The sequence below is a fragment of the Phoenix dactylifera genome, chromosome 5 (genome assembly GCF_009389715.1).
Source record: "Phoenix dactylifera cultivar Barhee BC4 chromosome 5, palm_55x_up_171113_PBpolish2nd_filt_p, whole genome shotgun sequence".
Lineage (NCBI taxonomy): Eukaryota > Viridiplantae > Streptophyta > Magnoliopsida > Arecales > Arecaceae > Phoenix > Phoenix dactylifera.
This window is the reverse complement of record NC_052396.1, coordinates 2,621,027-2,634,638: the sequence shown is the minus strand read 5'-3', so window position 1 is coordinate 2,634,638 and position 13,612 is coordinate 2,621,027. Positions and strand designations below refer to the sequence as shown.

The window sequence follows — 13,612 nt, the reverse complement described above, 5'->3', positions numbered from 1 at the left end:
GCCAGTGAGCTGGCTTAGTCGACCACAAAAGGTAGAGATACAGCGTTTCTCCAATTCAGTGTGAATAAAGAATTTTCGTCGGGGTGAAACAAATCAATGGGCAGAATGTTGATGCTTGATTTTTTTTTTTTTAAGTAAGAAAAAAGATTTAAAAAAAAACAAATTTCGTGTGTCCCATTGCTGGAATCCTCTAGCTTCCATCGATGTCAAGTCTCTCTACTAGCTTCTTGACCTGGGACCAATTTTACAAAAAAAAAAAAAAATTCTAGCCATAATAGGTTTGTTTTCTAGCATTCGATGTTGTCCCACAACCTGCTACGTGAAAGGAGTGGAACTACGAATACTTGTTTTCTTCAAATATATCATCAAGCAACTATGAAAGATGTGGTAGCATACACTGCCCTTCATAGGAGGGCAATGAACATCAAGTGGGGAATATGGCTCAGAAATGCTAGCTACAAAACTTTCTTTTCGTTTTGTTGTCTTCATCCCCGCGCACCCTCAAGTGAGGAAAATGGCTCAGAAATGCTAGCTGCAAAACTTTCTTTTCGTTTTGTTGTCTTCGTGCCCCCTCGTTTTTTCTTTGTTTTCAGAGAGAACGAAAGCCACCTGCAGTATAATTATTCAAGTCCAGATTTTCAGGGATCCATCATCTCTAATTCAAACCCAAAATTTCTAGTTGCTAGCAAGAGGTGTGACGATTGTACACGAGGTTCGCTTAATTCTTGAATAATTAGATATCAACATCAACTAGTTAGCTCGTGGTTTAAGAGAAATAAAAATATTATCCATATAATTTATTGGAAATTGTAAGTTGGCGGTCAGAAAAACTCAGAGTATCTCTCAGATTCATTATTACATTAGTTTTTTTTTTTTTTTAAGAAAAAAAAATCCAAGTCAAATTTTCTTACTAGTCATCATCGCTTCTAGTTCACGTATAGACAACGTAAATCATACCCATGAACAGCCTATTGTAAAACCGCGCTCAATGATGAGCTGCTTAGCATTCCCTGCGAGCAAAAATAAAAAAAGAACATGGCTACCAGCTGTCTATATGTTTGATGAGTCAGCAATTTAAGAGTTAGCACTACCGGATAGAAAAAGGAAGGTCAGCATTACTTTATGCCAATGTTTTCTTAATGCTGTTGCTTTCCCCTGAAATCCAAAGTCTGCATCTGCTTTCATCGTTCCCCTGATTCTAGATATTTACAGTTTGGCCAGTATGAACATTTACCTATATTTATCACCGACACGGAGTTTTTAGGATCAACATTCATGAAGGTCCATGAAGCCAACCCCACATAGATGGGCTATCGATTTATTTATTTGTCTACACTCTTGTTTTACACACATTTTGAAGTCCAACTTCTAGATACTTGATAATTCCATTCCAATCCAGTTGTATGCTCTCAGATTACGTTGCCCATGTTTTGATGGCAATTCACATGGCTGTCACCATATTGACTTTGCAAATTAAATAGATAGAATCCTCAGAGTTTTAAATACTGATCTCATTAGGTCTATGCTTGTAGCCCAAATCCATTTAGACCTGGATCATTCAAGAAACCTTTCTTTAAAAATCCCTTGTAGAAATGGAACCTTCTCTAAAGAATAAAGAAGATCATCTAGAACTCTTCATAGTTTATGCAATAGAGTTGGAAGGTTTAATTTAAAAAAATCACACAAGAACCCCAAATCCACTACACCAAATCGTAGAAACAGATATCTTCTGTTTTGCCCCTCCAAAGTAGAAGCAGAACAGTCCTTCCAGTGGTCTCTTTCTTTCATCCTTTCCACCTCCTTTCCATCTTATCCTTTTTGCCCCCTCAACTTTCCACGATTTACTCGAAAAGCTCTTGTTCTGGCCGCTAATTACCCGGCCCTTCTTCGCTGCTTCAACCGTACTCCGGATTTTTAACGCTGCCACTGATTAACTAACCAAGAGCTGACCTACACGTGCCAGTTGCACGACCGGCCCAGCCGCGAAACCCTCCTGCCGGCTCCCGAAACCCAGCCCGGTCTGCGCCTGGACCGGAACCGAAACCAGAACCGGAGAAGAGGAAGGAGGAGGCATGGAGGCCGCCGCCGCCACCGGAGGCATCGCCATCGCCATCACCGACGCCGCGGGCTCCCCTCTCTTCCTCCTCTTTGGCGACGCCTTCTCCGACGACGACGACGACGACGAGGGGGAGCGGGGAGAGAAAGAGGCGGAAGAGCTGAAAGAGGGCTCCGGCGAGGCCCGCTTCTTCGAGGGTGACGCCACCGCCGGCGCCGGCGCCGCTGCGGCCTCCGATGACCCGATCCGGAGCGGGAAGTTGAGCAGCGCGCGGGAGCCGCGCATCCGGTAGGCCGCCTTGTCATAGGCGATGGCGGCCTCCTCCGCCGTCTCGAACGTTCCCAGCCATACCCTCGCCCCGTTCTTCGCCGGATCCCTGATCTCCGCCGCGAATTTCCCCCAAGGCCGCTGCCTCACCCCTCTGTAGTGCTTCCCCTTCGCCTGCGCCGGCGCCGCCGGATGCGCCTGGATCGCAGGCGTCGCCGGCGGCAGCTCGGTCACGGGCTCCGATTTGACGACGACGGTGGGGGCGGCGATGACGTTACCGGCTTCGGCGGGGGGGGCGATGACGTTACCGGCTCCGGCGGAGGGATTCCAACCGTGGGAGTAGGCGTCGCGGAGGGCGCCGTAGACGACCATGTCGTCGGGGTCGTCGAGGCGGAAGGGGAGGTCACCCCACTGGTCGGCGACGAGGCTGCCGAAGCTGGAGCTCCGGCAGTAGACAGGGGGTGCGGCCACCGCTGTGGACGGGACCCCGGCCGGGGGCGCCGGCTCGTCGAGGAGGTGGTGGCGGATGGACTCGAGCAGGGCAAGCTCAGCCCCGGGACTCGGCTCCGGGCAGAACATTTCTGGTCACCGCCGGTGAGGATAAGAAACGAATGTGAGGTTTTTAGCGGGCCGGATCTTGGATGGCCGGTAGAATCCTGGGAGGAGAGGGAGGGGAGTGGCGGGATTATATATAGGCGGGGACAACCGGAGAAGGCTAAAGTTTTAAGTGAAATCCGGGGGCACGGCGTGAGGTAAGCGCCGCTCGTGTTTCCTCGAAATTTCCTCAGCCTAAGCACGTGTGGATTTTTTTATTTTTCTTATTGTTATCATTAATTTGTTACTAAGGAGGGGTGTGGTGGAGATGGGAGCTCGCGGAAGGGTGACGTCACAAGTGTGGTCGTCAGCGGCGCGCCATGTCAGCCTCGTCGTTGTCGGTATTTACTTCGCCGGGCAAAGATTGGCCGTTGATTTATTTACTCGCCGATTTCATCGTCAGCGGAAGCTGAGAGGATAATGCTGGGAGAAGGCGACTGTAACATCATAAATCCTTCCGTAGCTTTGCTTCTTTCTTTTTCTTTTTTTTTTTTACTGACAATTACAGACATCATAGGGCTGTTTAGTTGCATCATCTACAGCAATTAGATGTTTTAATTATGTGTTTAGTTAAATGTTGTTGATCAAATGTAACGCCATATGCTGGACTTCTAAATTTTTAGAAGCCAGGGTAAGACCCAGGGCGTTTTCTCTCGATGTGAAGAGTGAGAAAGATATCATGGTTGCATCTCAAACTCATAAAGAAATTGAGGGATGGTATTAGGTAGCTACCTACCAAGGTTGTTCTAACTTCCTCTGTTGATGTATATTTTTTATTTTTATTTTTCACTTGCCTTAGGCATTTTCCATGAGAGTTCCTGTGGGCGGTTATGATAGCTGTGGTTCAAGTGACCGACAACTTGACAAACGAGATGACCAAGGGTTCTAGATTTTGGATATGGTAATACGGTTGAGAATCATTGCTTATTCTTTATAAGTAATTAAGTTTTATTTTTATCTATTATTGGGTGATGGTCATCTTTATTCTTTAGTAGGAATCAAGTTTTATTTTTGATGAGTGATACTTTCTTCTTTTTTTTATTTATATAGTGATCAAATCTTATTTTTTTTAGTAAGTGCTACCTTTATCCTAATAATGTCTTAATTTTTAATGGGTCATAGTTATTTTTATCCTTTAGTAGCTATCAAGTCTTACCTTTTAGTAGGTGATACTGTCACGCTCCCGACTCTTGCAACCGCCGCATACTTATACGAACTCACAACATAAATAATTTAAATAATAATATTTAAATTTTAATTAAATGACAAAATTATAAGTTTTACAAAATCAATAATATTTCAAAATCTTGCATCAACTCTAAAACAAAATCTAGTCTAGATAAAGATGTCAAAATCTTGTCTCTAATTGAGCTCCTATGATAAATTTCTGAGTCGAGCTAATTTTTCGAATCTATAAAAATAGTAAGATATTATATAATGAGCCAAACAGCCCAATAAGTAATGAATACTTTAGCTAGATAAATCAAACAATATAATAATAATAATAATAATATACTAAAATTAAGTATGCAAAATATGTTAATTTAAAACCAAATCGATATGATGTCTAGTCATTTAAATTTCAAATCTCGTTTCATAAATCAATTATCTTTTAAATTATTAAGTTCATCTCGATAGTCATGAACTATGACTATATTTATACCCTGTGGCTAGGCTAGAATACAAGTTCATCAAAGTACCAATGTATAATTCCCACTAGCAAAAAATCAATACGCCAACGTATAACCCTCACTGGCAGGATGTCAATGTATAACCTCCACTGATAAGGTATTGATATAACAATGAATAATCCTCACTGGTAGAGTGTCGATATACTAGCGAATAATCTCCACTAGTATGGTATCAATACATAGTCAAGGATGTACAGCTCTCTCGACAATATACAATTCTCTCTACAATATAAAATAATCATAAAGGATCCGAACTCAACAGAATTTAGGTAAAATATTTCTCCTCTCCTTCCCGTCTTTTGTTGCCTTCATCACTATCATAAATAGTAAACACGGCACCAACACATGGCAGAACGAAGTAAAGATTAGAATCAACTTAGGATTGTAGATAAAAGCAGATAGCAAGGCACTTTCCGACTGTGAAAGTTCCAATAATGGTGCATTTAGTCCATAAAAAAAGTGTTTATGGCATGTGTGAGGAGGATGAAAAATTTATGTATTTTTTTATTTCCTGCATATTTTATTTTTTGATTCATACGGACGTATTTTTACTGAATTAGTAAAATAAATTCAATTTTTTTTAAATATATATATATAGTCTAGAAATTGTCTAATAAAGATTTTGCAAAGCAAAATTAGAAAAGGCTAACTATTTGCAATTTTGATTTCTTTGTTTTATAGAAATATATACTCTTTTGTATAATAAAAAAATATTCTTTTGGCCTCTCTTGGCATAGAGTCGAAAAACTACACAATATATATTAAATATTTATAAAAAAATGCTTAGTTTTTTTTTTCCTTAGGAAAAGCAAGATTAAAATAATTATTATTTTTTCTTTACATAATTTTTTATGCAATAAATATCAATCATCAAATTACCCATACCACAACTAAAGGTGGGGGCATTCCTAGTGGGACCAAGAGACTTGGGGTCAAAAAGAAAGCAGGCGAGGAATCGGCGACGATGACAAAGCGGCCAAAGAAGGATGCAACGTTTCTGGACCGCTTGGGAGGATAAGGTCTCGTTGGTGGGGGCCGCCGCCGCTACCCGCCCGTCCCTCGCACGGCCCCGCCATGCCTTTTTAGTGGTTGCTTTGCCTTTTCTTTCCTTCTCTCTTTTTTTTTTTTCTTCTTTCTTTCTTTTTTATTTATTTTTTATTATAGAATGGATAACTCATATCCAACAAATACGAATATATTTAATAAAATTAAAAAATTAAATATCTCAAAATATTCGAAGCAACTTTCTATCTCTAGCTCACGGAGTATCATCCACGTACAACTTTCTATCTCCAGCTCACAGGATACCAGCTGGCCAGATAGTGGTTTCGCTTCTTCGGAAGACATTATCTCCACTCTCCAGCCCCGCATCCACGTCCTATCGACCCAATTGCCGCATAGGCCATGTCATCATTTGTCCAACAACAATTGGATCAGTACAGTGTATGCTGTTCGTCCCATACACCACTATCTCCTCTCTCTCTCCGTTTCTGCTGCCACCTAATGCTCCAACCCAGCCTTTCTAATCTCTCTCTTTGAGTCCCCATCACCCCACTCTAAAGTTTTACATGCGTCTAACATTCTACTTCCATATCCTATTACTTAGTTCTTACACAATAATTATAAAATTGTGGGGTTGAAGAAAGCTACAACATCCTATGAACATCCTTGAAATAATGCACATTGAATACCAATAGTAATAATATTTGCACGTGGTCATTTAGGGGATTGGCAGATTGATGTTTGGAAGGCGGTTCACGAACATCGAGGTGTCTAGAAAGTCTACTGCTGGTGGAATTAGGTTATGACGAGGTAAAGGAGCTTTCGAGTTTTGACCGTTCAACTCATCTAACATGAAAATTGTAGCGATGATCCTCCATGGTTTGTAAGTCATGATTTATAAAATTGTTTGTAATTGATCTATCTAAAATGTTAACTTAGGAAGTAAAAGTTCGCTGGGGCTTGAATGTTTGGAAATTTTTAGACTTATCGGTGTTTGAAAAAAAATTGATAAAGATTTTCAGGAGTTTTTAATGTTTTGTTGGATTACATTTAGTCTAACTTCTCGATGGTGGTAGTGTCGGTTTCAAGCTTAGAATTAGAAAAGGTGAATGAGTGTCGTGACATAGGCGATGAGTTATATTAGAGAGATAGATTGATGAAAAAAATCATGATTTGACTTTTATTGATTGTTATGAATATTTTTATGTGGACTTTTGACGATGAGGATTTTATGCTGATTTTCAATATTTACTATTGGCAACTAATACTTTTGGCAAGCTCTCAATAAATAGTTCTGTAGTTTTTATTATATGGTTTTCTCTTGGTCATGCTTACCTAACTATGTACTGCTTTGCATCCTCATTTGTTGCTCTCTCGCTATGGAATCAAAAATTATTCTTAATGGCACATATGAAATAGCATTACTATCTCCTCTGACAAGTGAAAGAAGGGACAAGATCTTATATCTTAAGAGATATAGCAATGACAGTAATATGATTTCTATGGTTTTTAACTATCATCACTACAAAATTTGAGAATTAGATCCGCGAATAAAAAAATCAATACCATCACTCTCATTTGTTAAAGTTGAAATGGATATCCGGTGCAACGGTTGGTGATAGCACTCTTTTGGATGAATCTATATAGCAAAGTTCACTTCATGATAGCAGAGATAGAACAACCGGTCAAACATAATTACTTCTTTCTTGTTTAAAATAAATTTATCTTTCTAAATAGATTTAAACTAAATTTATGAAAAACATCTCAATACCTTTTATCGCATGCATAAAAATGTCATAAGAAAAAAATAGAAATAATTTTAGACTATGTTATCAAGCAGTACTTAGTGAGAATAGCAAATTTTGTTAACAGTGAGTTGATGAGTATATTTTTCTTAAAAAATAAATTAAACAAAACTTAGACATGGTTACTTTCTTATATGAGAGAGAGAGAGAGAGCATAAACTTAAAGGAAAAAAAAAAAAAAAAGATGAAAGCATGCCATTTATTGGCCCTTCTCCCAGTCCAGGGGTCAAGGACGGCACCAACAACCAAAGGCTTATTAGTCATCGCCTCATGATTCTAGTTGATTAATTATATTTGCGAACAGAGTATTGCTTAGAAAAAGCAGTCCTACTCCTAATCATACTTTTCTACATATCTCCTACTTTTCTATATATAAGTTTTATCAACCAATCAATAAGGTGGCGACACTCCAAAGTAAATGACGTTTGCTGAAGAAATAAGCAAGCTTGTGGAAACGCTTGCATTGGAGTTTTTGATGATCCCAAGTTCGTTAGAAGTTGATGCGTTGGATATGAGGAGGTGGCTGCTCGAACGCCCACAAGAAGGGTAGGTATCTTGCTGAAGAAAATATGAGGTTGACTGGTCTAGCTCGTTTGAATTTGACCATAGACTTCATGGATCCGTTTGCCTTCTCTTTTAATTCACAAACATGCCAAGGATGCTGAGAAAAAGGGGCTCTCAGTTTTGGACGTCAAGGTAGGAAGAAACCCCCACGTGTGCTAATACCATTAAAATGTGAGACGTTTGACCGCGGTCCACATCGCTGCTCCTTCCGGGCTGTTTCCTCCTTGGTCGCGAGGTATGATTTAATTAATCTAATTTTGGATTGCATGGAAAGTTGCGACTTGGGTCGGGTCGAATCCGGGTTAGGATTCGACCGACCCAAACACTTGCCCAAAATCCCGACCTTCCTTCTCTCTCTCTCTTTTTTTTTTTTTTTTTTTTTGGGTGAAAACAGCATTTCATATAGTTCTAACTTGAGTACATCTAGCCATATCATTCCTCCTCTCTTCTCCGCCCCCTCTCCCATGGAAATGCTGCGCCGCCCCCCACGACCGCCGGCCTCCTCGCCACCGTGGATATGGATATCGTCTCCGACCGCCTCCTCGCCCTCGACTGCTTGAAGGAGCTGCTCCTCCTTGGTCGTGGCCCACCTCCCAACGGAACCTCTTCCCTCGTGGCTTTCTTCTGCGACCTTGCATGTCTCTCTTTTTTTTCCCCTCCGTCGCTACCCTTGTCGCCTATACGCAGCCATTGATGTTCGCGATGCTGCCGCTCGCTCCGACCTTCTCTCGACCGTTCTCTCTGATCTCGGCCTTGGAGTCGAAATCCACGACGCCCCGATGGATAGGGGTTGTATCTTTCACGAGAAAGAAGGATTCACCTTCCTTCTTGTGAATCCACCGTTCATTGGATGCTTCGAGATCTGTGGAGTATTGAATAGATGATTTTGGAATGCTTTGATAGTTGTGCAATGGGGGATCAATCATTAAAGATGCAACCTGAATCTTGAGGAAAGGAGAAGCCAATCCATCAAATAGGGTTAAAAGGTCGGTAATCGGATCCTCATCTTAGGTTGGACCGGGTCGGGTTAAACCTAGCCCATGGACTGCCCTATTTTGGAGTGCGATCATCTAGAAGTCACGCATTAATCTAGTTGGGCGGACCTTAGGCCAACCTTGCAAGGAAAAAGAAAAAAAAAAAAGAAATCACCTATTAGTATCTTAAAATACTAAAATCGGTGATGGCATACTAGAGGCACAAGTTGGCGGGATAGATCCAAATATGATCTTGTTTTTGATCTAATCCGAACTCATGGGTAGGGACTTTGGTCCTAAATTTAGATCCAATCAGCCACCAAGATAGGATTGAGTCGGAAAATTAGGTCTTGATGCTTATGTCCAAGCTCATCTAGGCATGGCTTGATCGGCAAGATTTTTAGCTCGAGTTCAATAAAATTTAGACTTATCTTTACATTAGACCCAAACTCGATTCAATTTGTTTGGTAAATGGGACACTCTTAAATCCAGAAGCAATCTAGGATTCGTATGTATGTACCATGTAAAAAGTCACTAGCATTGTGATGCCCCTGCCCTACTACATTAAAACTTAAAATAGTGCCTCCGCCTTTCTTGCTATAAGAAATAGTGCTATGTTGAATTTCATCATCTATTAGCAGGAGCGAGAATAGGATATTGAAAAAGGCCTGTTTCGAGGGCCTTGTGATGAGGAAAATATAATGCATGATTGGTGGTTGGTGTAATATAATGGAGACAAGACTTTGGTGGAAAATTAAATATCAAAATGAAACAGAAAAGAAACGTGGGTTTCATAATAAGCATAAGCTGAGTTTGAGAAGATTCTAAATGGAGAATAAGGTTCGAAACATGAATACACGAACCAATTAAAATTTGGCACATCGGTAATTATAAAAAAAGGGATAGTTTGGTTAACATATGACCTTAGAATTTATCAAAAAAAAAAATGCAATAAAAAACTGCGAGTCATGATGTTAGGACGAAAATAGAAAACTAAAAGGACAACTCATACACACATATATGAGATAATGAAATGCTGCAAGGAGTTCTTTGTTAATTTCCACCAAAAACAAGGAGTTCTTTGGTGACAAAAATATAATAAACACAAAAAACCTAGCCACTTCAAAATTTGTGAAAGTATTTTAATAATCGAGTCGATTTGGTTTAACTTGGTTAATTTTTTTTTGTTAAATTTGGAATGAATCATCTCCATATCATGTTTTTCTAGTTTGAGTTGCATTTCCCATTGATGATATGCTTGTTAAAGACTTATTAGATATTTCTTACCTTACCTTCAATCTCCATATTTATATTAGTTAAAGATGCACTAGTCAGAACACACACCGAATTATTTCAAACAAGACCACAAAACTACACCTAGCACTACTTAAAAAGAAAAATAAAAAAGTAGGTCTAGCTAGTTTGTGTGCCATAGTTACGACAATCTAGAATCAATTTAAATTGATAAAAATAAATTGTTACTAGATTTAATTGAAGGTATATATTTACAGGGAATTAAAGAAGAAAAAAATAGTGAAAGATAGTCCCTAGATGATAAGATTAAGAGGCCAATTATCACGGTAGCCAGAGGAGTAGGTGCCACCTTAAACTAAAATGCTTTCCCCCTCTTATGTCAATTATAGGTGCAGTGTTAAGCGTCCGGTCCCATTTCGCTATAAACTTGGCCCGATACATTAGGCCAAGAGCCATGGGAACCAATTTGATAGCTCGACTGCTTGTCTTTCTCCATACTATCGAAAACTTGCACATGATTCAAATGGGTGTTTTGGCGAGGATGCGTTCAGCAAACTCCAAGAAGATTCTGTACCATTTTATATTTACAAAAAAATATAAAATATAAAAATAATTTTATTTTATCCTACCAACTTAATTTTTTTTGGGACAAGTAGTAGTTTTAACGTGATTGAATTCAAATCTTATTTTATAAAATTTTTTTTAAAAAAAAACTATATAAATAAATTTATTTTATTTTATGTGCTTGTGTTTTTGGGATAAGTGACTCGTGGTAAAGGCCAGGTATAGCTCAGTGGAACGAGGCCTTACTTCCAACTAAGTGGTTCCAAGTTCGAAACGCACGGGACGTCGATTAAATTGTGAAGACCAGATGCTTTCTACTCGGACACGAAATTTGGAAGGGCTACTGGTCTACTGGTAGCCTCGGTAGTAACAAGTGTGACGTAGTCACACAGAGAATTTGTGCCGGAGCTCAGAAAGGTATTTGAATCGGACTCACGGATGGGGAGGGTATGCGTAAAATCGGCCGGGGTACTCAACATACCATCATTTCTGCCCGCATCAAACATTCTTTTGGCGGGATGGGCCTCCAGTGAAGGATGTTATGCGGAGTATCCCTTCCTTCCTTCCTCTTTTCTTTATTTTTTTTTTTTTATTTTTAAGGACCACACGTAGACAAGCAGTTGCGTGCGAGCTTTGGAGGGCGGTCCACGTCCCATCACGCAATGGACAAAATAACTCCGATCGAACAAGAAGCTTTTGTTCCCTCTTGGGCACATCATCGACGTCGTCGTTAGGAGATAGCTGATGTTTCGAGGATCAATCATTACACGCTATGAGGAATCTGGAAGGGACTTCATGGCCATCCCTAATCAATGCATTTATCCTCATCGTCAGCAGCTGTTCCACAGCAAGATGCGTGAGAAACAGATAAATATAAGGAAGAGATAAGTTATATGAAGAAGCATGGGTACAAGGAAGGAGAAAAATATTATAAGGTGAAAAGGACAAGGCTTAGATTAAAAAGTGATGGGTGTTTTTTAAATGGTGGGGCAAAAACAATGGGGATTATAAATTTATGTCAAAACTGAATTAAAAGAAAAACTACATTGTGGGAGCAGGAAAGGGAGAAAGATTGTTTCTTTGAGATAGAAAAAAAAAAAAGGGAAAAGATTTTTTTCCTTTAAAAAAAATGAATAAAAAGATTTTAGTGGAATAAAATCTTCAAATTTGAAAATTGAATTTATACTTTCTACCAGGATTGCTAATAACTAATAACTCTAAAGTCATATTTTTGCGATTTTGAGATTAAGAATAAAGCTTAACTGTATGACTTTATTAAATGAATAGTATATAGAAGATTTTTGTTGTCCTCCCTGCATTATTCTCTATTGATATTGATATGGAAGAACGATGTCCACCAATAGTAATCTAACCGCTTTTTTTTTTGACAATTCTATGTAACATGTTTTGCAATTATTTTATATTAGTCATAATATATATACTAAACGTTACATGATTAGCTACTTGATTTTATTTCGAGGAGTTTGAGACCATATGTTGAACATGGTCATTTGTAGTGATGCACATAATCTTATTCATGATATATATATATATATATATATATATATGCACTTTTATGCCATTTGGCAAGTATGAATAATATAGTACAATGAAATCAACTAATACATATATCAAAGACTTATTTTAAAGGTGATATAAATAGATCAATTTATATATATAAAGAGAGAGAGAGAGAGAGAGAGAGAGAGAGAGAGAAGAGAGAAGAGAGAATTTAAGTCTTATAAGCCATCCATTCTATTCTACCAAATCTCCGATGGCCCCCCCTAACTTGGAATAATAAATGCATCACAATTTGCATGTGTTGCTTAATTTCAACATGTATTGGAGGCATGTATTTTGACTTATGAATTTTTGATGAATGTGAGACTGTGGTCACCACTTTCAGTTCGTGCGTTATGGGTAAAGCATATACCTTAGATCTCATATCAGAGGGTTTTGGATACCTTTTGCAATTGATATTAGAGCTTCTAATTTTGCTCCACAAATGTGTACCCACATTTTCTTGAAGTTCAATTGTAATTTTTGCTTTCGTTATTATATATGATCCTAGTGCAGATATGTGGTAGTGATATATAGTCTTTGTGGAAACAATAGGTTTTCTATACTCTTTTCTCTTCTTGTGTCAAACTATAGGCTTATCAGATTGCTTCATGAAACTCTTTATTGGATCAAGTTGTTTTTCTATCATCTTGTTTATCTTTTGATAACTTGATTTTACCCTTTCCTTCTTGTTTAGCATATTTAAAATATTTTTTATCATGCTAGTCATAGAGTTGGCAATAATTTTCTTATGTCCACCTAACTCTAACAAATGTGTGTAGATTCAATCTTTTTTTTTCTCATTTATAGTTCACTTCTTATTTTGCTTGACATTGGCTGATTCCATACTTTCTGTGAGAATTGTTGGTGCAATATGCGATTTTATGAGACACAGGTCAAACAGTCGCATACTTGTTTTGCACCAGCGTTTTGCTTTTGACATATGATCAGCTAAACTGTAGTCTATTCTCTCTTTTCCTTAATTTTCTCCCTCTGCTTTGATTTTCCTTCTTTAGGTTGTTTCAGAAAAGTAGTCAAAAGGTGGTTGCTCCAAGTGAAAATAAAATACAAAGTATTCATCTGTATCTCACTGTCCAAAGATGAAGGTAACACAAGCTCTGATAGCAAAAAGTTAATGGCCAGGAAATGAGTTAAAAACCTTAGAAATAGAAAAGAACTATACAATCTAAAGAAACTATATTGAACGAAACCCTTAAACCTCTTTTTTGAAAAAAATCTTATTTTTAGCTTACCATTTTTTAGACTCAAGGGCGAGAGACT

The 13,612-nt window shown here is 38.7% G+C and overlaps 1 protein-coding gene across 1 annotated transcript; it reads right to left on the bottom strand.

Moving 5' to 3' along the window:
* Nucleotides 1-1,352: 1,352 nt before the first annotated feature.
* Nucleotides 1,353-3,008, bottom strand: LOC103704663 (ethylene-responsive transcription factor 2-like). Its single transcript, XM_008788049.4, has one exon. The coding sequence runs from the start codon at nucleotides 2,900-2,902 to the stop codon at nucleotides 1,931-1,933; it is 972 nt and encodes a 323-aa protein (XP_008786271.2). The 5' UTR covers nucleotides 2,903-3,008; the 3' UTR covers nucleotides 1,353-1,930.
* Between the last annotated feature and the right edge of the window lie 10,604 nt (nucleotides 3,009-13,612).